This window comes from Phaenicophaeus curvirostris, chromosome 1 (assembly GCF_032191515.1).
Source record: "Phaenicophaeus curvirostris isolate KB17595 chromosome 1, BPBGC_Pcur_1.0, whole genome shotgun sequence".
Classification (NCBI taxonomy): domain Eukaryota; kingdom Metazoa; phylum Chordata; class Aves; order Cuculiformes; family Cuculidae; genus Phaenicophaeus; species Phaenicophaeus curvirostris.
The window spans coordinates 37,397,207-37,419,501 of NC_091392.1; the positions used below are offsets into that span (position 1 = coordinate 37,397,207).

Below are 22,295 nucleotides of genomic sequence, written 5' to 3' on the forward strand. Positions count from 1 at the left end.
ATATAGACAAAATTGCCTGGATGAATGGGAATTCAAGCAGCTCGCCCTAGCCACCCACGCTTCAAAATTTTGAAACTATAATTGATCTGAAGGATCATGCACTAACCTTTCTGAAGTCCACCCACCCAAATTGATTCAAACAGGAGGTACGCTCGTAGAGCTGTTTTTCATTTAAGCACGCTTTTTAAACCAGAGGTAGCAGGATATGCTGCACCTAAACACATGACCTACAGTCCAGCTCCTCTGGATTGAATACTTTCAGTGATCAAGAAAGGTCAACTTAGCTGTGTAGAGAGAAGAACATAATAAAGGGAAGAGTCTTTATCAAGCAGAGTAACTGCAATATGTAACAGTTGGTGTAGAACCGTATGAAAATAGCTGGAGTTTGTGAAATTTAGCCTAATTTGACATCAACATTTCTGAAGCAGCTGATTGTCCATGAACATTTTTGGTATTATGGTGCATATTCAAAATCGTTACGACCTACTTGCCATGAGTGCTGAATTTCCTAAATACTAAGTCTTATGCCTGATGGTTCAGGAAGAAATAAGGGCCATCTGCTGCTTCAAGGGATGGGGAGGCAGGAGCGAAGGGGACTACTACGCCTGACAGGGCAGGGGGCTCGCTAGTCAGTGCCCTATCTCACCACCCATGAACAGGGCAGACCTAGAGATCATGGCCAGGAGCCTAGATCATCAAGCAAGTTTGTGAAGATGAGGTACATCTTGACTCAAGCTAGAAAGTCAATATGCAGGCCAGGATCAGGTCTAGGGAGATCCAGGTATGCTCATGATGACAAGACCAGGTCCATGGTCAAGCAGGGACTGAAGTCTGGATACACAGGGCACAGGTATAAGCACAAGAGGGGCACTACTTCAACATAGGTCAGGGAGGAACTAAAGTTCCCAGCTGGAGCAGAAATGGTGTCTCCAGCACCAGAGATATGATTGAATGGAGAACCTCAGAATGCTGGTCAGGGCCTTTAGAACTCATTAGTGCCTCAGGGCCTGACATGATAATCCATGTTCCTTATTCTTCCACCCGTCACTCAAGGAGACCGTCTCTAAAGAGTGTGATTCATCTGTATGTTGAGTGAAAAGTGAAGAACCATTCAAAGTTTGTCAGTAAGGAACACACAGCACAGGTGTGTATCATAATGTGAGCCACACACTGATTTGGTGGAGAAGGTAAATGACAAAAGATCTTGTGTTTCCATAACAACCTCATAGCTGAAGTCTTTCTTAGACATTAAGTGATTTCTTCTCTAAGTAATTTTGGCCTTAGAGAAATGCTCCCATTATTAAGTAAAGTTTCCCAGTTCTCAGGGTGTTTTGTATAGTCCAATCCCCCTTTAGCACAGAAAGATTCATAGGCTGTGAGAAGAATGAATAAGAGAATCTCACAGTGCCCTGACATGATGAGGATACTCCCCTTAAAGAGAGAAAAATCAGGTTCTAGCCTTTGTGTACTTCTTTTAATAAACCTCTCAAGATACAACTGAAAAACAGCTGGGTTTTTGTGCCTGTTACTCTGAATAGAAGTCTGCTTCTTAATCGCTGGTGTCTGTACTAGTGATTAAGAAGCTCCTAATGTTCAACCTCAGTGCGTTTGTAGCCAACTGAAGTCAAGCCAGAGGAACCCTAATGTACTGTTTATGGGTAAGTCAAACCACCTTCAAGAAGCAATTCTGGACAGCCTCTGAATGATTCTGAAAATCTCCTATTGCCTGTACACTTATTCATATGTAACGTCTTATTGTGGTGGCTAGAGGACTCCAAAGGCTGGTGAACTGTTGCATAGAGGCCAGCCAAAAGTGTTTAGTGTGTAACAAAGTATGTTCAAGTTATTTTGTCTTTTTTTCTGTATGTATACATCCATTTAAAGTATTGGCCTCTATAAAAATCTGGATAATATTATCTACATACTGTGCCCTAATATCCTTCCCATTTTCTGCCTAAGAAGAAGAGAGTGAAGTTACAAGAACTGTAAGAAGGCTTGAAGTGGTTGAACAAAAAATCAGATATATTTTTTCAATTAAATGTTGTATTTAGTCCAACTGAAAGCAATTTTTGTTTTCGCTGTTTATTTACCTTATTTTAGTGAAATTAACTTTAAAGTGAAAATTGAATATTATCAGTTTTCAGCTGTATTTTTCAGTCAATAACGTATTCATGCTGAAATATAATGCCTAGCCTTGTTATAAGACCTACAAAGACCTTTTATCTGCTCTTCTTTGTCTTCCTTTAACCTGTATCTGAGCCTTACAGAATGAATTTGGCAATAGTACAAAAATTATCAATTTACTTGTTTTAACAGGGTAATTTAGAAAGGTGTAAGGATCACATTCAGAGCTTCAGGATACAAATCTTTGCCAGAACACAGTGTATTGGAAACCAAACTAACCTTCTGAATGAGTTTCAGTGATGACACGTTTTGTATTTGTCATTCCTACTGCCACAGTATAGAGTGCACACTTCTTATCAGAAGCAATTTTGTCTAATGACACTAACATATGTTTGCAGTTTGGATTTTTTAATTTCACATGGCATTTTAATAAAGCTTTAGGGAGTGCTGATGGAAAAATAAAATACACAATAGCTCTTCTATCATGCATTTGGGGTTTTTTTTCGTCAGTAAAGCTAGTATTTGTTTTAAACACCTTTCAAAAAGATGTAAAAGAAAAGATTTCTGAAAATTATGCCTGGGGAGTGTTTGCCAATATAGTTGTTCCTATAGTATGAATTATAAATCTATGATTTATTTTCTATTATTTTCCTGGTCTTTTATGGTTCTTTTTAATTTCTCCAAGTACAAATCCCCAAAATATGGGCAGCTTGAGAGTTCTGTTTTATCATGACATTTTCATTTCCATTTCCTGTATTTCTGATGTTTTTATCATAGTAATCGGAGTACAATTAAGATGCTATATATTAGCTTTTTAGTACTATATCTCTTAGAGGAGTGCAGTTCAGCTGTGTTTCTCTTCCTATGTTGATTACTATTTTGTTGACGGGTGTTATTAACCTACAGATTTTGATCAATAGGCCTTCAAGTGCTCTGAGTCTCTGAGGCTGGCATATATGACTAATCTCATTGCTGTTGGGCATGTTTTGCCATTGATTTCAGTTCTGTTAGATTTTCATCGTATGTATCTTTTTCCAAAAGAAGGGACTTAATTAAAATTAGAAATGAGTCAACTAAGTATCAAGATGAGATTGGTAAAAGTGTGTGACTCGTAGCATAAGATGCAAAATGAGGTCCTGTTTGTGAGAATATTTTCCTTTTCTTGTGAAAAGAAAATCTGAAATCAGGAAAGGATACCAGTTAAGGTATTATAATGCTGGTTGATTGACAGACTCTAAAGACAAAGCACTATGTTAAAATTTCATTCTTTGCAGTGTTTGGAACAAAATAAAAGTCATGCTTTTTTTTGTTTCATAACACTTCTTACCTTTTGACAAAAGCAGAATTTATCCAGAAGAGCAAAAATATAACATCAGCATCACAAATTGAGAACCAAGCATTCAGTGACTGCCATTTCTTGTGTCTTACTCTCTTGACTAATTCTTGCAGCTTTCAGAATTCCAACAAAAAGCATTAAGAGAAATGAGGTTTATACAGGCTTTTTTACCTTCCTTCCATCCCAATGGTGTTTGGAAGATGAAAATGGGTAAAACTGGTTTGTTTTTTTTTTTTTTCATTTGGGTAGTCTGGAAAAAGCGAGTGAGTGACGCGTACAGTGGATCCTTCTTATAAACATACATCAGGAATAATTGATTGTTATATTTAAAATTACCTCAGTTACAAACATAGGCAACTTAAATTAATTTTAATAACGAAAGTGTAATATTAACCCAAATGTATTATAGAAGTAAATGTCAAATTAACTCGATTTACTTGTGTTAAACAAATTTATTATTTTATTTTATAAACAAGTTAATAAGACCCAGTTTCTTTGAAGCAAAGCTAATTTGCATAACCCCTTTTATTTATTATTAATGGTGATCCATATCAGCTATTCCATTATTCCCGATGTCAGGCTGAAAACCTATCACTGCTAAGGTTACTCCTTTAGCTTCCTTTTAGTCTTCTCAAATCTTATCAATATTCCAAGTGCTATTAAGAAACAGCAGCCTTTAATGAGGGAACGTCTTGCCCGATCTTTTGAAACTCTTGGATATAAATTAGATACATCTGCTGATTAAATATCTCTAGCTTTATTAACTCACTTTTAACATTCCTTTTGGATATTTTCATATAAGCATATTTTCATATGAGTTTGTGTTTTATATTTAGGGGAAATATTTCACATCTCTATTGTTTTATAATATTATTTGTAGAATAATGTGCCATAACTTGGTTTGTTCCATTGTCCATTCCCCCAGTCCTTTATGTCCTTGATGCAGCAGAGGTCTTGTGGATTAACAGAAATCATAGTTAGACTTCTTCAGAATGCATATGCACAGAAGGCTGAGTTGAGGTTGCACAAGCCACGTCAATTCTTACATGTTGCTGCCCTAATGTACTTTCCTTTACAACCTTATTATCCGTCTAAGAGGTTTTTAGTATATAATTAAGATAATTGCACCCCATCATATGCTCCTCTAGATAACATCTCTAATAGCATCCTTAACAATGAAATGCTATTCTTAAAAATACTCTCTCATTTCTGAAGTTAAAGCACAAGGGAATGACTGAAGCCACGTGGCCAGTTCATTATCAAAATACGTGCAGGTCTCCACCCATCCAGTACGTTCCAGTAAATGTTTGTGTTGTTAAAGTAATTCCACTTTACGAAGGAAAGCTTATGCTTTCTCTGCAAAGTGAAAGAAAAAGGCTGCTGCTTGACATATGTTAAACATTTTCTGATACTACATTACTTTTTATTATCATTTATCGAAGTTGAAAAAGTTAGCTTTCACAGGAGTTTTGGGCAATTTTTTGCAAATGAGTCCTCATCAAAGTGTGTGCATTCTAACCAACACTCAGTTTTATCCATCCTGGTGTGATTACCATCTAGAACGATCTCGTTATGCACTTGACTGCATGCTGTCAGACAAAAACCCTTTTTCAAATCAAGACAATAATTCAAAGGAACAGAATTATTTTGAGGTATTTTGCATTTTAAAGCCCACATGCACATAGTATTTAGCAAGATCTGAGTTTTTTCTTTTTTCAAATTACTCTTAGTTGCAGCATTCTTTGTAAAGTACTTTTTAGTCATGGATGAAATATACATAGACCATCTATAACATATTCTGTTCTAGTAAGCAATCCTACACTTCAAAATACTCCTGAGATTGTATAATTGAGCATATATAAGTGATTTTATCTTTTATAAGTAGCAATGACTTAATAGATATGAGGAACAATATAGCGATATTAATAAAACCCATGTAGTTGCTAATATTAGCAGTAATAGTAAAACTTCATCTTAACAATTTGTTTACAGTTCACGTGCATCTGGTATATTCTAGAGGAATATAAGCTTGTGTAATGGGTGTAGCACAGCATGGAGGTCTTCAGTAGACCTTTAGCTAATACTATTTGTCTCCTGGTGCACCTATGAATATTCTATAAATCTTAAACAAGGTTTTCTACAGAGTTTTTCAGGTTGAATCTTGCTTCATATTAGAAGTTGGGAGGAATCAATTGTCTTGACTTCATACTTTTTATTCTGTTATACTCAAGACTCTGCTTATTCCCCTGTTGTGGATTTATAGGAAATTAAGTCCTAAAATTTGAGACATCCAGTGCTCAAGAGTCAGTGCTTCACTTGCCTTATGTCTATAAGGCAGTAATGTTCAATTACCATATGTAGAGCTAAACTGATTTTCAGAAACACTGTAGATATAACAGGAAATACAATATAGATATGTCTTGAATCACACAAAGAACTCAGCCGCCTCTTGTGGAACACTGGTTTTTCCACTGTTTGCCCTCTCAATTTCAGATTATAAAGCTGCTCAACTCTGAATTATTAATCATTAGACACTGCAATATACATATCTTGGGATCATCTAGACATTCTCAGCTGTTTCAGAATGTTGGGACATTAACAGAATCACAGAATGATAAGGAGAGCAGCTTAGCAACAACATCTGCCAGGTCTCTCAGCACTTGTGGGTGCATCCCATTGAGACCCATGGATTTTTTGGTGTCCAGTTTGCCTAAATGACCTCTGACCTGATCCTCATCTACCAAGGGACAGTCTTCCTTCCTCTAGACTTTCTTTCCTCCAGGGTCTGGGATTCCTATGGGCTGGCCTTAAAGACTGAAGCAAAGAAGGCATTCAGTAACTCTGCCTTCTCTCTATGCTCCATCACCAGGGCACCCACCCCGTTCAGCAGTGGGCCCATATTTTTTCCTGATCTTCCTTTTGCAACTGCATACTTTGACAGCGTTCCTATATTCCTCCCAAGTATCCAGACCCCTTTCCCACATTCTATAAACTTGCTTCTTCTATTTGAGTTTTCCATAAGCTCCTTGCTCATCCATTCAGGTATTCTGCCTCCTTTGATTGATTTGTTATTTCTAGGGATACATCAATCTTGAGCTTTGGAGGAAGAGGTGCTTGAACTAACATTGTTAATGTAATTAAAATTGACATTAACAATCCTTCTGACTCCCCTGCTCCTTGTGTAGTTTTTCAGGCTTTTTGATATTTTGTGTTAAAGGTCGCAAATTTAATACATTTTATTAGGGAGTGTTTTGTGACTTGCTGCAGGTAGTAAACAGATGAAGTTTACAGCTGCCTAGTATCGCAGTTATTATTATGCGATTGTCTTCAATTTAGGTATTGAGTTGATGACTTGGACAATGTCTTCTATTTCTATGTCCCATATCAGGACATTTATCTGGGATGTGGCAGATTAAGTTGAGAACCTTAAGTTCCAGGCTATGATGTGAATGTATCTGTGTCATGGGATATGAGCATGCTGGGCTCATGATTCATATCTTGTCTGCATCCCAGCTCCATGTCAGACCACGATATACCAACTCAATCTGTACCCCACTCTGTAAGAATAGGAGTGACCTCCACCAGCACCCATGACCTGAATTATCAAAAGATGAGTTTTTGGGATACTTGCCCTGCAGTGCTTGTCTTTTTTTTTCCCCCGTTAGTCTTTCTTGAAAAAAAAAACACCCCAGGACTTCCATCATGCTCCAAGAATTATTTCTAATGAAAATATCCTGAAAATAAAAGATTCTCAACCAGTTGCTTTAAGTAACAACTTAAATGTGGCAGTTTTGTGAAAAATTTAAGTTTTATTTAGTATTTCAATACCTTTAATCATGTTCTGGTGGGTACTCCCTTTTTCATGGGAGTATATGTTTTATGAGTTTTTTTGATAACTTTTCTACTCTCTTTGGTACATTTGGAAAGCAAAATTCTTGGTATGGCTTGCTAAATTTTGTTGACATCAAAATATTTGTGAAAATATCGAGCAATTAGTAAAATATACCAATTTTGTACATAATGAACAGATTTATTTATTTTGTTCAATGTCAGAGATGATTAAAAATAGAAAAAATTGATTCTTAGTGAAGGTAGTCAGTGTTGCATTGTGTAAAAAAAATAATAATTCTGTTAAGTTAAATAAAAACCACACTTTTGCTTCCATTTTCTGTGCTTCTGTCTCCTTTTCTGCACCTGCTAGTCCTGATGGCAGTATTTAGCTTGATGCCAAAAAGTTTCTTTCTATTACTTTACAGAGATTTCATTTTTGTTCTTTGTATACTCTTCTCATTTTTGTGCCACCTCAAAAGGAAATTTAAAGTGTGAAAGAGATGTAGGATTTTGCTAAATATCAAAATAGGATGGGAATGGGTTGTTATTGCCAGTCCACAAGCACATAGATGCAAGATATCTTTGCTAGCACCTAACGATGGAATAATTTTCTGCTGCAACAGGATATCAAACTTGTCTTTTCCTTCTTTTTTTTTCCTCATACGCCTTCAAATATTGCAGATTAGAATAACTCTTATGGAAGAATATCTTCACACTGCATTGCTTTGTTGTTTTCAGAAACCAGAAAAGTCCTTCAGAAGGACCGTTTCATATGTTTTCTTCTGGGTCAGGGTGTATTATTCTTTCTATAATAAAATATATCATTAAATGCAGTAGTATCTGTTCTGTGTGAGGATAAAAACAGCTGTTAGTAAAACTATTCCTTCCACTCTATCTCCAGCTGTTCACTCTATGTCCTTTTCCTTTCAGATATCATTCCCTTCATGCTGGAAGGTACTTAAATAGTATAGCACAATTAAAACCATTTTCTTACAAGTAGCACTAGGAGTGAAATTACTTTTTTCTCCCAAAGCACTTCCATTATTTTGACATCTATTTTTGTCCTACATTATGGTGAAAAACAAATCAAAACTTGCTGTGAATACTGTGTAAGTAAAACTTGCAAAAAATATTTTTTTTTCTGATCCCTTATACAGATTGTCTTTCAGAGCTTATTCCCATACAGGCTGTAATAACATACACAAGGATTTGCCACTGATAAATTTAACAGAAGTTTTAAATGCCTTATGAAGCCGTTGCAAACAGAAAGCAATACTTTTTAGAAATTGCTTGTCCGGCTGCTGGATATCAGCTTCATCAACACAATGTGGAATAAAATTGTAACTCATATTCTAATGGAATAATGACTTATGCAGTATGAAGCTGCTGGGGGTTAGGAGTTACAGTAATAAGTGTGATGGGAATTCTGTGAATTCTGCCTTTTGCTTTGGCTAAATACTTATCTATATTCCAGTGTAACGTAATTGTAACTCTTTCTCGTAGTGTAACAGTTGAAGTTAAGGAATGTCAAAGAGTTTTAAGCAATATTTTTCTCCATAAAACCTGGCAAAAAAAAATATTGTACTTTCACTTAATTATGATCCCTCTTTTGGTATTAATGATCGGATGGGATCCGCTACTCTGTTTCACCCCCACTGTGTTGGAATATTCCTTCTTGTCTGAATATATTGATTTGACGGATATTGATTAGTGGCAGATAGGAATGGTTGGACTCGATGATCCAAGAGGTCATTTCCAATCTGGTGATTCTATGATTCTATGGCTCTATATCAAACAAATGGACTAAAGCTGCATGGTCTAGAAATTTTGATTTATTCATTTGCTACTAACAGCAAATACAAGTAGCGTACTTCTTCAATATATGTAGAGTTTTGTGCCGTCTTTATAATCTTTCAAAAATTCCAAGGATTTATCTGCACTCCATATCTGTGGTCTCTATAAGAGATGTAGTAGGTTGTGTTAGTGGGAACACTTAATAGGAAGAATTTTAAGAAATCTGCATAGTTAGCTTGAGGATCTTAGAGAACCTAAAAGCAAAACAAGAAGAGCAAACCATTGAGGCAAACTTCACGATGTGACAGTAACTAAATTAATTATGCTGAAGTGTATAGAAGATTCTGAACACTGAGAACAGAGTTTATGTTAATCCTGCTTTGTCAATCAGAAGGTAAGCTTAATAATGTGTAAATATATAGTACTGTTATAACATATAGTTTCACCTAAATTGCAGCAGATAGAAAATAAAGTTGTGCAGGAATATTAGTAAAAAGGGTAGAATTTGTATATTTTTCAGAAGAAAATGCTAACTATAAATAAAATTATGCAAAAGTAATATTTGGCAAAGTTTTGTTTTGTGTGTTAGTTATAAAAAAGAAAATTTGGAAATTAAAAAAATAAAATCAAGAGTTTGGGATTTTTTTTTAGTTACCAAAAACTTTAATGCTGTAATGCCACATATTAGCTGTTGATGGTTGGAAACTGGATTTTGTTATTTCAAAATTATCCATGGTACTTCCTTGCTCTTTCTTAGATCCTTTTGACATTATCAGGGTAACATGTTGAACTAGATAGCTGGACAAATTCTTTATGCTTAATGAGTGTACTGTGACACTGGATACAATAAACATTTCAAGTTTGCACAAAAACCTTTTTTCCTTGTGAATATAGATTAAATACAAAAATGTAAATTTTCAGAGTGAGAATTGAGCTTTCTGAATATGCTTAAAATTATGATACTTTTAATAGGAATAACTGGGTATTGAAACATATTAAAATATAATTTCTAACCATCTGTAAAAAATTTTGATTAGTTTTTTACTTCAGTGTTCTGATAAAAAGCTTTATTAAGTAGTTGATACTTCAGAAGAATTGAAGCTCATGAAAATATAGCTTTGTCCATAAAGAGCAGTTCATCACAACTACAGAAAGATGCATATTGGAAGGTTTATCCTCAAAGTGTTTAAATTATTTATTTACTGAGCTTGATCTGTGTGGAATATGGCTATCACCAGTATTATTCAAATGATTTGAGAGCATGCGCTTACTCTCACTGCCTTTTGCCATTTATATTCTGAGATAATATGAAAATGTAGACTAATTTAATAATCATCTATTGCATTTGCAATAGCAGAATTCTTTCTCTGCACAGCAAATTTTGGTTATTCTCTTTGGATTATAGGAGCAGCCTTGTGAAAGGCACACATATGATATCATTCTGTGTCCTTTCAATGCTGAGCTTAATTTAAATATAAGCACAGACATCTCCAGTGTGTGTCATTCTTTTTTGGAAGATGGTGGGGTTTTTTTACAAGGCTACTAGGCATTCCAGTTTTTAGTGAATGACTGAAATAAACAAAAATATTTTGGCACCTGTAACTACACCCTGTGCTTTTCGTTGAACTTCCAGAAACATGCTGACTACATGGAAAATGCAGAGATCTATGAAATATCTGTCATAGGCAAGTGCAGTCATTTCACTACAAACCTTTTAAACATGGAAAAACCAAGAAAAGAAATATTTCACACACAAAAAAATAGGTATATGGCAATGGTGTAGCATTGTTTTTGAATGCTCAGTTAGACACCAACAGCTTGCAGAGGCAGTCTCAAAAGATTACTCAGGAAATGGTGCAGATCACCCATCATCTCTCATTAGGACTTAATGAGAGATGTTTTTCCAGACACTTGCCTGGTATTACAAGAGTTATGCAAGCTTGAAGCAGTTCCAAAGTCTATTTGAGCAGGTGGGTGATTAGAGGAATTATAAAAGTTGATAATAGTCATACCCAACTCTCATGGATGATGCAGAAACAACTAAGCAGACCCCCTGCTGCCACTGGAATGCACTTCACTGGTAATTAATTCCAAATACAATCTTGAAATAGCTGCCACATCCAAGACTGGGCCAGTTATAGTTTCAGCTTTCAGCAAGACAGTTGCAGATATATATTTACAATCCTACTCAGAACAATGGTTGTTCAGGTTTAAGTGTGTGGGAAACAAAACAAATTCAAAAGAGCAAATTCAAACAGTTTAGTCCAACTGTTCTCCTTATGCATCCAGTGTAGCTACCTACTGATTCTATTATTCAGTATTCCATCTGCTCTTTTGAAATGTCTCTTGTAATGTTCATTCCTTGTAATCCTGAAATACAAGGTTGTCCTTATCTGTGGTTTCTAGATTTATGCCATGTTGCATAGTCATGTAGGAGGGAAGATTTGCTTTGAGGATTAAGTCAAGTTGAAACAATTTTAAAGCTGAATCCTATACTATGAAAAATTGTCTAGTCCCTTCATTTAGGCTACTATGTAACATGAACATTTTTTGTTATCTGCCTGACAAAATAAGACATTTTCTAATTTTTTATGTGTGAACTTCAGCCTAGCTTAATTTACAGTATGCAATTACTCTGAATCTTTGCAATGGATCCACCGCTTACAGGAGACATTGCATTTTGCTTACACGTGCTATCCAAGCAACCTTATTGATGGTAGCTGTGTGGCAATTCAGGGCAATTCCTGTATTTTGTGACCTACTCTGCTCAGTTTTGGGTCTTTGTTAGTTTCTTCCTACTTGTTGGCTTGAGCTTCTGCCTTGTAAATTTACTGCTAGTAGAATCTGGCTGCCTAGATTGACCCATGATGAATTAACTGAGCCTAAGTAGTGCTGTTTCCATACAAAATGTTCAGATACTTTGTTTTGAGACTTGCACTGAAATCTGTCTATGAGTATGCTTTAGCGTGATGTGGTGATTCTCCCTGATCTGTCTTTATAAAGAGTTAATTGTGTTTTAATAGCCTTCTGTAAGCTTCAGGAAGATCAGTGCCCAAATTCTATTTACCATAAGAAACTCTTCAGATGATTCTTCATGTGAGCCTGAGTCTCTCTCTCACTTTTAGATGAAGCTCAGGAACAGCAGGAAAGATTCCCTGAGGCATAATCTGGGCAAGTTTCTTGGTCTGCTCCTCAGCACAGGAATATCAACATATCCCTGATAAAACTTCCATATCTTTGGTTAACCCTGGAATCAGAAAATACTGATTTTTCTATCACTCCAGTGTGTTTATAAGTGGCAAATCTTCCATTCAGTTATGAAGATTTTTAAAGGACTAGATGTTCATTCTTCCATTACTGAAGAGCAATAAATCTAGTCTACATTAACGTGCGCATTTCTTAGTCAGTTGATGAAACTAGCCCTTCTGGTGGCCAGGACCTCTGTATGGAGATATATGTAAATGAATTCACTGGTGACTGATCTTTCAGAAATAGTACCATTTATATATTATCTCGTTTTGTGCTCTTCCAAGATCTCTGTTGTGGTTTTGACTGATTTCCATCCAAGACAGATACTTAGCATTGCTGTGTCCTTTCCAGAGCTTTGTGCCTCTGTATAACACATTTGATACTTACGGGTCACAACACATACAAAGTCATTCCAAGATTTTTTTTTCTAAAAACAGATCCAAACTCATAGAAATTGCCAGACTAGATAAGTGTTTCTGTAATAGTTTTCTAGTAGCCTTGAGAACTGAGTCTGATATAACTGATAAAACTTAGGTCTGCCTTGATACCACACTAAAAAGCATAATGATCCCAGAAGATGCTGAGCCATCTGGAGCTTTATCATATTTTTTTTGCTGGGGTGTCTAAAACAGATGCAGGATTTTGGCCTATCTTCAAGTAGTTTGAAACATTGCATGGAATATTCCACACAGAGTAGAGCTTGAGGAATAAAAGGAAATTATTTACTCATGATACGATGCCTTTGAAGTTGTTTTCTATGTATGCAGCTCTATCTCTGTATTTATGCTTATGTGTATATGTGCACATTCATTTTTCCACCCTTTTTCTTTCTCCTGGACTTGCAGTGTACAAATCTATCCAAGCCCTGAGATTATAGTATAAAGATCCGCAAGGTCATAAAGATTAGGCTCTGTGCTTTAAATATTTTGTTCAAGTCTAGTATTATATTTTCAGAGGTTTTAGAATTTAGTGTGTATGTATATATACACACAGTCAGACGTGTAGCATATAATCTAGTTCGAGATTATTACTGATCTACACCTCTAAAGTTGAATATATACTTCTTTTGTTTTTATAGCAAATTGTGAGCCTAACCATGTAATATTTAAGGAACTCTGCAAATAAATGGAATGTGGAAATAAAATAGGCTGAGTATATAGCTGAATTTTGGTTCAGAGCACTGGATAAGAATTTGAAATAAATCATAGTTCCCAGTTGCTGTTCATTGCTTCAGTTGCAGGCTGGTTTTGGAGACTATAAACTACAGTGCTTTTTGATCTGAAGGTCCATTTCAGGTGGGCACCAAAAGTATGGGGTCCTTCTGTTATTTGAAGCTGTTAGGTACATGAATGGTGGAGGTGTTTGGCAAAATAGGTGAAATGCTATATAGTCCTAAAAATTCAGACCCACATATATTCTAAATGCAGTGTCATGAGGATCAACTGCTTTGATCTGCTGATCCATTGTCATTACTGAATTGTAGAAATAACTGATGCAATGGCTAATATAGACAAAACTGTAGACTTTGAAAAGGATGCTAGCATGCTTCTGTAATGAAAGTGGAAAACTCCAGATTAACTGTATGTTCCACTATGAAGATTTATTTCTGAGGTGAAATGTAATTATAACTATATTTCTGGAATATGACTTGACTTTTGGCTTTTGATACTTTGCTTTCTTAGATGTGGTAGGAAGCGTTCCGGTTAGTATACTTGGTATCTACTCAAAATTTAATACTGAAGTGCCTTTTCTTTGAGTGTATTATGACAAAGCTATCTATTAGAAGAGTTCCAGTGAACAGTTTGTCCTCACAGTCCATGGAGATTGGGACGAATATATTGAAGAAACACTTCTGAACTGTGGTGATATGGTCTATTACTTTCCATAGGGCATATTTTTCTCTAAGCAGTCAACCTTATGAAAGAAGAGAATCTTCCACTAACCAACTACTGATGTCACACAGCACAGTAAAATGCAAAGATCTCAGTGCATGGGTTTTTTTATAGTTTCAGTTAAACGAGTAAGATTTTTTAGTTGTTTTCTGACACCTTAGTAGATGAGAGCAGTAAAATATCACCATAGTTTGCTCTTATGATAAGAGCAAAATAAAAAATTTCTCTAAAATAAGAAAATATTCACTTTCATTTTGCCCTCTCCAGACTCAAATCTGAGTGATCCTTAAAAGCATAAAGCGGTCACCATATCCGTGAATAGAAGCTCTTTGCACTGTCTTCTTATCCTGTAAAAATCAGAAAAAAGCTTAACATATTCTTGGACCTCTGAGGTGGCATTAGTGCTTTGGCAGTTGAATCTTACCCTGTTTGTCTACAACAGAAATGTCTGGGCGAGCTATCTATACCTTCTTTAAAAACAATGCATATCTTAGTACAATTAATGAAGGACTTGTTCCTCCGACCTAGAATTTCCTCAATATAGTATATCTAAATACAGAGTAGATTCTGAATTCTAATTAGTATTATTTTAACTGTTTTCATTGACTTAAAGTATTTAGCATGCTCACTGCAATGCAGCTGTATTTTAAGAAATCTCTCCTTGGAAGTCTGAAGATCAGTTTTGAACTGCTCAGGACTTTGAGAACATATTAATACCATTTCATTGCAAGGCATTTTATCTACTAGCATATAAACACTAGCATATAAACACAGAAGTTTAGCTGTAGGACCTGTATTTCAATTAAAAAAATCAGTGTTATTAGATAGACATACATTACACATTACATAATATCATTTTCATTTTATTCAGGAATTGTTCTTGTACCAAAAGTCTGCATTGCACATGAATCACTGAATGCTTACAATGTCGCTGACAGCAGATCAAATTTTCTTCCTTTGAAAGCATTGGTTATGATCTTAATTCTTATATAAATATCTTGTGTGTGAGGCAGGAGGCGAGTGTAGATTCGTAGTTAGACATTTTTATGACCAAGATAACTGTACGCTCATATTAAATAGGCTTCAGTAATATCAAACTGGATAATAGATAGAATAGCACTATGCAAAAAAAAGCATCTCCTTTTTTTTACAGTTGTATTATATGTGATAGTATGATAAAAATAGATTTTTTGGGGTGTTTTTCTTGCTGTTTTCTCCCTTCCTTAGTGTTCTCATAGAAAGGTGCTGTGGAAAATAAATGTTTCCAATGTGAAATTGCTTAAAAATTCCTAAATTCATGATTTTCAAGAAGTAACAATTAGGTGAATCAGTTCTTATTTAATGCTCTTCAATTTATTTTTATCATTTTCCTGTAAGAATATATAAAATAACTCCTGGTGAAATACGTGATAACTGGAAGAGACCGGTAAAGAACCAATCTGGATTTCTGGATTTGGTGGAGTTGGTTCAATATTAATAGGTTTTATTGTAACTGAAATCAAGCCACTTGTCTATAATCAAAGAGTGCAGCTCAAATAGCGCTAGTGTGGCTTGAGAGTAAAAAGATGGTTTTAAGAGGTGGTAGGAACAACCTGACCGTTGGCTTCCAAGCAATGATAACACCATTTCTAATTATAATCTTTTGATACCTAAGGAAAAGACTAATAGACATGGGCAAGTGTGTCACTGGCATGACCATTGCTGTAAATACTGAGTCTCCTTCTACTGTAAATATTTCAAAAATTGGGAAAAGTTGTAAATAGAATTTTAAGAGGTATTAAGATTTGGAGAGAAATATTAAGATGAGGAAACCTGTCAATATCCTGTGAGAAATTACCTTTTTTTTTCGTATGTCCATCAGATAGTTAGTGGTAAATGTGATCATAATGGAATTGTAACACTTTCTGTTCTTTAAAGCCTTGTCTGCTGAGCCAATGAATCAATCAACAAACAAAGCAAATTAGTAAGGTTTGACAGAATTTAAATCAGCACAGCTATTTTTATAGTTCACACTAGATGAGTCAAGTTAATAAAAAAGCTGAGTTTAACCTTTTAAAAATTGTTTTGGTTATTCTGTAAATAGAAAACACAACACAGTATTTCTTTTTTATTATTATTTTATTCTATTTCCTTGCCCTGAAACAAAGGAAATGGAGGTTGGAAAATCCTCAGTAACCATTTATAAAAATCAGATAAGCTCCAATTACATAATCCTTGTGCCAGTTGCTCATGTATGATGGAGGCAGGAAGAAATATTGTTAGAGCATGCTGCAGTTCAGTAGTTTTTAGCTGCCAGATGATCCCTGCAGCCTGATGTTATCTGACTTGCACAGAAACATCTCTAGCATATTGCAGCTTGAGCCAGGAACTAGAAGAGAATGACAGCCGTAAGTAGTTCCATGTTGGCCCCAGCTATAGCATCTATCAGAAACTGAGCATGGGAGATAATATTTTCTTGATAAACTTGGTAGGTTCTCAAGTTTCCAAGTTCTTTTTGCCATGAAATGTTCCACTGAAACTTACAGTATTACCATTGTGGTTACATAAAGGGGAGAGGAGGCAGTTTCCTTTAGTTTTGTTATCAAAGAAAGAGAAAAAAGAATGAAAACTTAATTATTATATAATACAATTACAAAGGAAAATATATGAAATTCTATTCTTAATGAAACTATGAGTACTGCATGCATAAATAGAGAAGTTGTCCAAATTGGTTGCAGAAACTAATTTGATGGTGATATTCTCTCTCCGATGGAGCAGACCCAGGTAGTAAATCATTATTTGTTGCCTAATGGGAAGATCCTACTGTGAAAATAAACAGCTGTCCACAATAAAGAGATTGTTTACAAGAAACCATTACATGTCAGACACTTCATTCCCCTAAGAAAGGAGTGAAGGCATGAAATACTGAGCCACTGTTTCTTTGTTGTTTTTTTTTTTTTTTTGCTGGGATGTTTATTTCAAAGAAAAATATTGGAATTTGTTTTGCAAAGCTTTATTTCTGCGTTCTAATAGTATGATTCTTTTTTGTATTGGAAGGAAAGATTGTAGCTAATCTTCTCTGATTTCTGCATGTTATGAGTGTTCCTGAATATGTTATGTGGTATGCATATACTGTATGTGGAGAAGTTAGTGGGGCATAGAACAACTCTGCCTCCCCTCATGAATATCTTCCAATAAATTTTCATTCCAAGACTTTCACTTCCAGTCAGTTTGATGCTTCTCAGCATCTGGTGGGAAACTTAGCCTTCAGTGATCTATCATTGAGCAGGGTCAAAAAGAAGCTGTGGTCTTCCCTGCGGAAAGATCAAAATCTTTCTCAGACAACTTGATGCCTCTGTAAACATCTCCTGAACATTTTAAGTGTCAATAAAGTAAACTGAGGTGGCCTTGTAACATAACGAAATGATGGGCAGAAAACTGTGTACATGAGCATCAGCACCAATCTGTATTTCTAAATATCTGTCCTTTGAATGATGCATTTTTGAGATACTTCTTCATCTGCAAGCCATCCCAATTTCACTTGCAAGGCTTTCATGTGCTGAACAGCTAAAGGACAGCTGTGCTTAAGCACAATCACACATGCTTCACAGCAAAGGAACAGTGACAGAAGCTCAGGGACTGCTGAAGTACTTCGGAGTTTGAGTTCTTTGTAGATTTAGTTGTTTGTCAGAGACAATAGTTTAATTTGTTTCTTACACCAGTAAGTAAATAAGTGCTCTAAGTACACTTAATTAGACTCATGTAGAACATTTCTCACTCTAGATGTTATTTCTTAGCTTACTAGATGGTGCCTGCATTAACACGTGTCTCTGCAGCAGCATAGTCCTTTGTTATCTCCATACTCAGTGTAGGGCTTTCTTAAAGCAAGTCTCTGATTCCTCAGTCAGTGAGGTTAGTCAATAATTATCTATTGATTAGTCTGTCCATAAACTGAAAGAATATGATATTTCATATTCTGGAGAAAAAGAGGATGAGATTTTCAGCTCAATTAAGATGCTCCTAATACTCATATTGAGTCTTCATCCTCATTATGAAGTTTCCAAAGACTGTGGCAGGGACTTAGTAGGGTATCTTCTTGGCCGATACCTGTCCCTCCTTTGATGAGGTAGGAATTCAAATCACAGGATACTGATTTGCATTCTGCATGTAAATAGTTTTCCAGTTAGATGCCAGGCCAGACAGGAAAGCGTAAGAAAGATGTAGGGCTTTCTGCAGTGCCACCTAAGTTCTTCCATGTTAGAGAAGTTATTATGAAGATTCACCTCAAGTTCCTTACTAAGGCTGTATAAAAATTTGTTTGATTCATCTCATTAAGGCACATGTATTATTACTTTCTGAGTGAAATTAATTCAGATCCAAGATTTCTTTGTACACTTGCAACGATTCAGGAAAAGCCATTCTGTGTCTTAGGACTGCGTACCTAAAGGACTGAGAGTTTTGATGCACATGCTTTTCAACAAAGTTGAAATTGTATGTCTGTGACTCTCAGACCTCAGGTAGCACCTGAGGTTATGTACGAGTTGTCTCCATTTTGGATGTCTGTCAGAATGCCACCTGAACTTTATTGTAATAATATTGCTGAAACATTCCAGCCTGGTATTTCCTTTAGAAAAACAGTTTGTTGGTCAGTATTTGATGAGAATCTGTAAGACCTCATTCAGATATGTAGTGTTTCTACAGGGAGTATTTCTTAGAATCGTACATGTCATCAAAGTACCTCCAAGTTGGAAAGTTCATAAAGTTTACATTCTTGGAACTAATCTTATTTATCCTTTGTTAGCAACATTAATGTAACTTTATATTTCCCTCCCTTTTAAATCTCTATTATACTTCCAGAAATTCTTTCAGGTCAGGAGGACTGAAAGGAAGAAACTTCTGTCATTGCTTTCACGGAGCGATTTGTGACTTATGCAGATGGAGGAGATTATTTGTGTTCCTGCAGAAGCTGATTAGGCAAAAATTCTTGAGCTTACAGCAGAGGAGCTGCTTTTGTTTAATTGGAGTTCAGGAGGTATTTTTGAGTGAATTTGCCCACAGAGTGGAAATGCATGTTGGAGATCCACCTCAACTGCAAATAAAAAAGCTTCTTTCTGTGAAATCTGTAGGCTGTCAGTTGAGACCCACAGATGTGAGATTTGAATGTAATAATTATCTTACTGCAGAGCTGCAGGTTTTTTAGCACATTTAGGAACATGGAGCACACATCTCTTGTGACCCACGAAGAAAAGTACTCTATAAATTGACAGACACCGTAAAGACCACCATGACCATGAACAGGCAATGGCATTTTCTCCAGGATCTAAACTAAAACATTTCTTTAATAGTATAGTTCAAAAGGCATGAAGTAATATGGAGCTTTTGGCCTCCTGCTAAGTCATTTTGGTGCTTGGTTAACATCACAGCTGGGAAGCTCTGCCTTCGTTTCATAGCCCTGTCTATTCTCTGACCTGATTTTTACTAACTTAACTTTACGTTGTTCAAACAGCATTAAGAACATTTAGAGAAGTTAAGAATGATACTCTAAATCCCTTTAATGGTCCTTCACAGTGCCATAATCACAAAATATGTACAAAGAGCAGCTTCCCATGTACCTGCAGGTATGTAGAAATTTTTATGCCAGCTGTAGGTTGTCTAGCTGAGATGCTGCTAGAAAGGTAGCTACTGCAATGCAAAGCTCTGTGGAGGATGGAAATTTCATCAGAGAAGTTGAGTACATTTTACAGCAATTAATTTGCTGGTCCATTATGTTGCTCACAGTGTCCAGAAAATTTGTCACTGATGGCTATTAGCATGCTTTAAATTGAGTATGTTTTATATAACTTGTTGAACTGAGTTGTATGTGTTAAGATGTGTAAATTTTGGGGTTGGACTCAATGTTCCCCAGGGCTCAGTGCTGGGTCCAGTCCTGTTCAGTATCTTTATCAATGACTGGTTGAAGGGATTGAATGTACCTTAGTAAGTTTGTGGATGACACTAAGCTGGAGGGAAGTGTCAATCTGCTGGAGGGTAGGGAGGCTCTGCAAAGGGATCTGAACAGGCTGGACCACTGGGCAGAGTCCAATGGGATGAGGTTTAACAAGGCCAAGTGCCGGGTCCTGCACTTGGGGCACAACAACCCTGTGCAGTGCTACAGACTAGGAGAAGTCTGGCTAGAAAGCTGCCTGGAGGAGAAGGACCTGGGAGTGTTGGTTGACAGCCGACTGAACATGAGCCAGCAGTGTGCCCAGGTGGCCAAGAAGGCCAATGGCATCTTGGCTTGGATCAGAAATGGCCAGTGTGACCAGCAGGTCCAGGGAGGTTATTCTCCCCCTGTGCTCAGCACTGGTGAGACTGCACCTCGAATCCTGTGTTCAGTTCTGGGCCCCTCACCACAAGAAAGACATTGAGGTCCTGGAGTGTGTCCAGAGAAGAGCAATGAAGCTGGTATAGGGGCTGGAGAACAAGTCTTACGAGGTGCAGCTGGGGGAACTTTGGTTGTTTAGCCTGGAGAAAAGGAGTCTGAGGGGTGACCTTATCACTGTCTGCAGCTACCTGGAAGGAGCTTGTAAAGAGGTGGGTCCTGGTCTCTTCTTCTAAATAAGTGATTGGATGAGAGGAAATGGCCTCAAGCTGTGCCAGGAGAGGTTCAAATTGGACATTAGGGAAAAAATTCTTCACAGAAGGGGTTGTCGAGCACTGGCACAGGCTGCTCATGGAGGTGGTTGAGTCACCATCCCTGGAGCTATTTAAAAGACGGGTAGATGAAGTGCTTAGGGATATGATTTTGTAGTGGACAGGTATGATTTGGCTTGATAATATCAAAGGTCTTTTCCAACCTAGTGATTCTATGATCCTTGTGGGTTCCTTCCACCTTGGGTCATTCTGTAATTCTATGAAGATTTTCCAGGATGAGATATGAGTTGCATTATTAAGGTCCATTTTAAGTCACTCCTGTTATAGTGATAGTACTTGAATTCACACCTGGTAATTCAGGGTAACAAAAATAAAATATTTATGTTTGGTTTGTGCCTTATTTTATATAGAGTGCTATATCCTGTCCTAACATTGAATAAATGTATGAGCTGACAAAAAAGTGCAGATATGTGATATATTCCTTAGTCTATACATTTAAATTATATTAGGTTCTGCAACTTGAAGCAGTGTACTGAGTAGCCTTCTGTTTTCAAAACATTTTTTTTTTAATTTTAAAATGCATGAAGTATTTCTAAGTTCACATAAATGCTATTTTTATTCACAGATAATGCACCTCAGGTAGCAATTACTGCACCAGGATCTGGTAACCATAGAAACAGCTCTACAGGCCCAACACCTGACTGCTCTCCTCCATCACCAGACACTGCGCTTAAAAACATAGTGAAAGTTATACGTCCTCAGGTAGGTGATCACCATAAGCATCTGCTTATTAGTTGTATTTTTCATTTTAAAAGGGGGCTATGATGCATATATTCTAAGAGCACATTATCACACATATGGATAGGTCAAAGCCAGGTAAACAGGACTCAAGATATTTTCTGTACTTAGGAAACAATCTTGATAGCAAGAGAAGATAGAGCATCCTATGGAAGAGCCCAACAATGTACAGAGATATCAGTACATTTTTCTTATACAATTTATGATGAATTAAGTCTCTATGTAATGTTTTTATGTCAGTTTTCTTCCAAGATTATGTACTGCTTTTATCAGTATTAATTCCCTGTTACTTTTTCAAGTTTTCTTTCTTCTCCCTGTATCTCTGTTTACATGGTCCCATCATGTTTCATACCTTCCCTAGTTTACCTTTTCATATAGTATTGCTTCTTGATTTTCACCCTCACTAACTATATGTATCACTAATAGTTTTTGGTAAACAAGATGCTTAATGTGTGGAAAACTTGAATGCCCCTTGTAATTCTTTAAGGACCACAACCTTTTAAAATAAATAAATAAATTTTAGAATTTGTTTCAGTAATATAGAAGCAATCAGCGTAGGGGAGTTTATTTTGGCATCACAGGATGGTAGCACAACATAGGTCAGAAGGAACCTGTGTTCCCTGCTCAAAAAGGTGTGACATTAGGTGTGTCAAAGCCAG

At 36.3% G+C, this 22,295-nt stretch overlaps 1 protein-coding gene across 8 annotated transcripts in view; it reads left to right on the top strand.

Moving 5' to 3' along the window:
• ANKS1B (ankyrin repeat and sterile alpha motif domain containing 1B) overlaps positions 1 to 22,295 on the top strand; it is a 427,837-nt gene that overhangs the window by 132,380 nt on the left and 273,162 nt on the right. For all 8 annotated transcript variants that reach the window (XM_069852975.1, XM_069852979.1, XM_069852978.1 and 5 more), the window contains one exon: positions 21,464 to 21,600. In XM_069852975.1, coding sequence (XP_069709076.1) covers positions 21,464 to 21,600 — 137 coding nt within the window. The remainder of the gene's footprint in view (positions 1 to 21,463; positions 21,601 to 22,295) is intronic.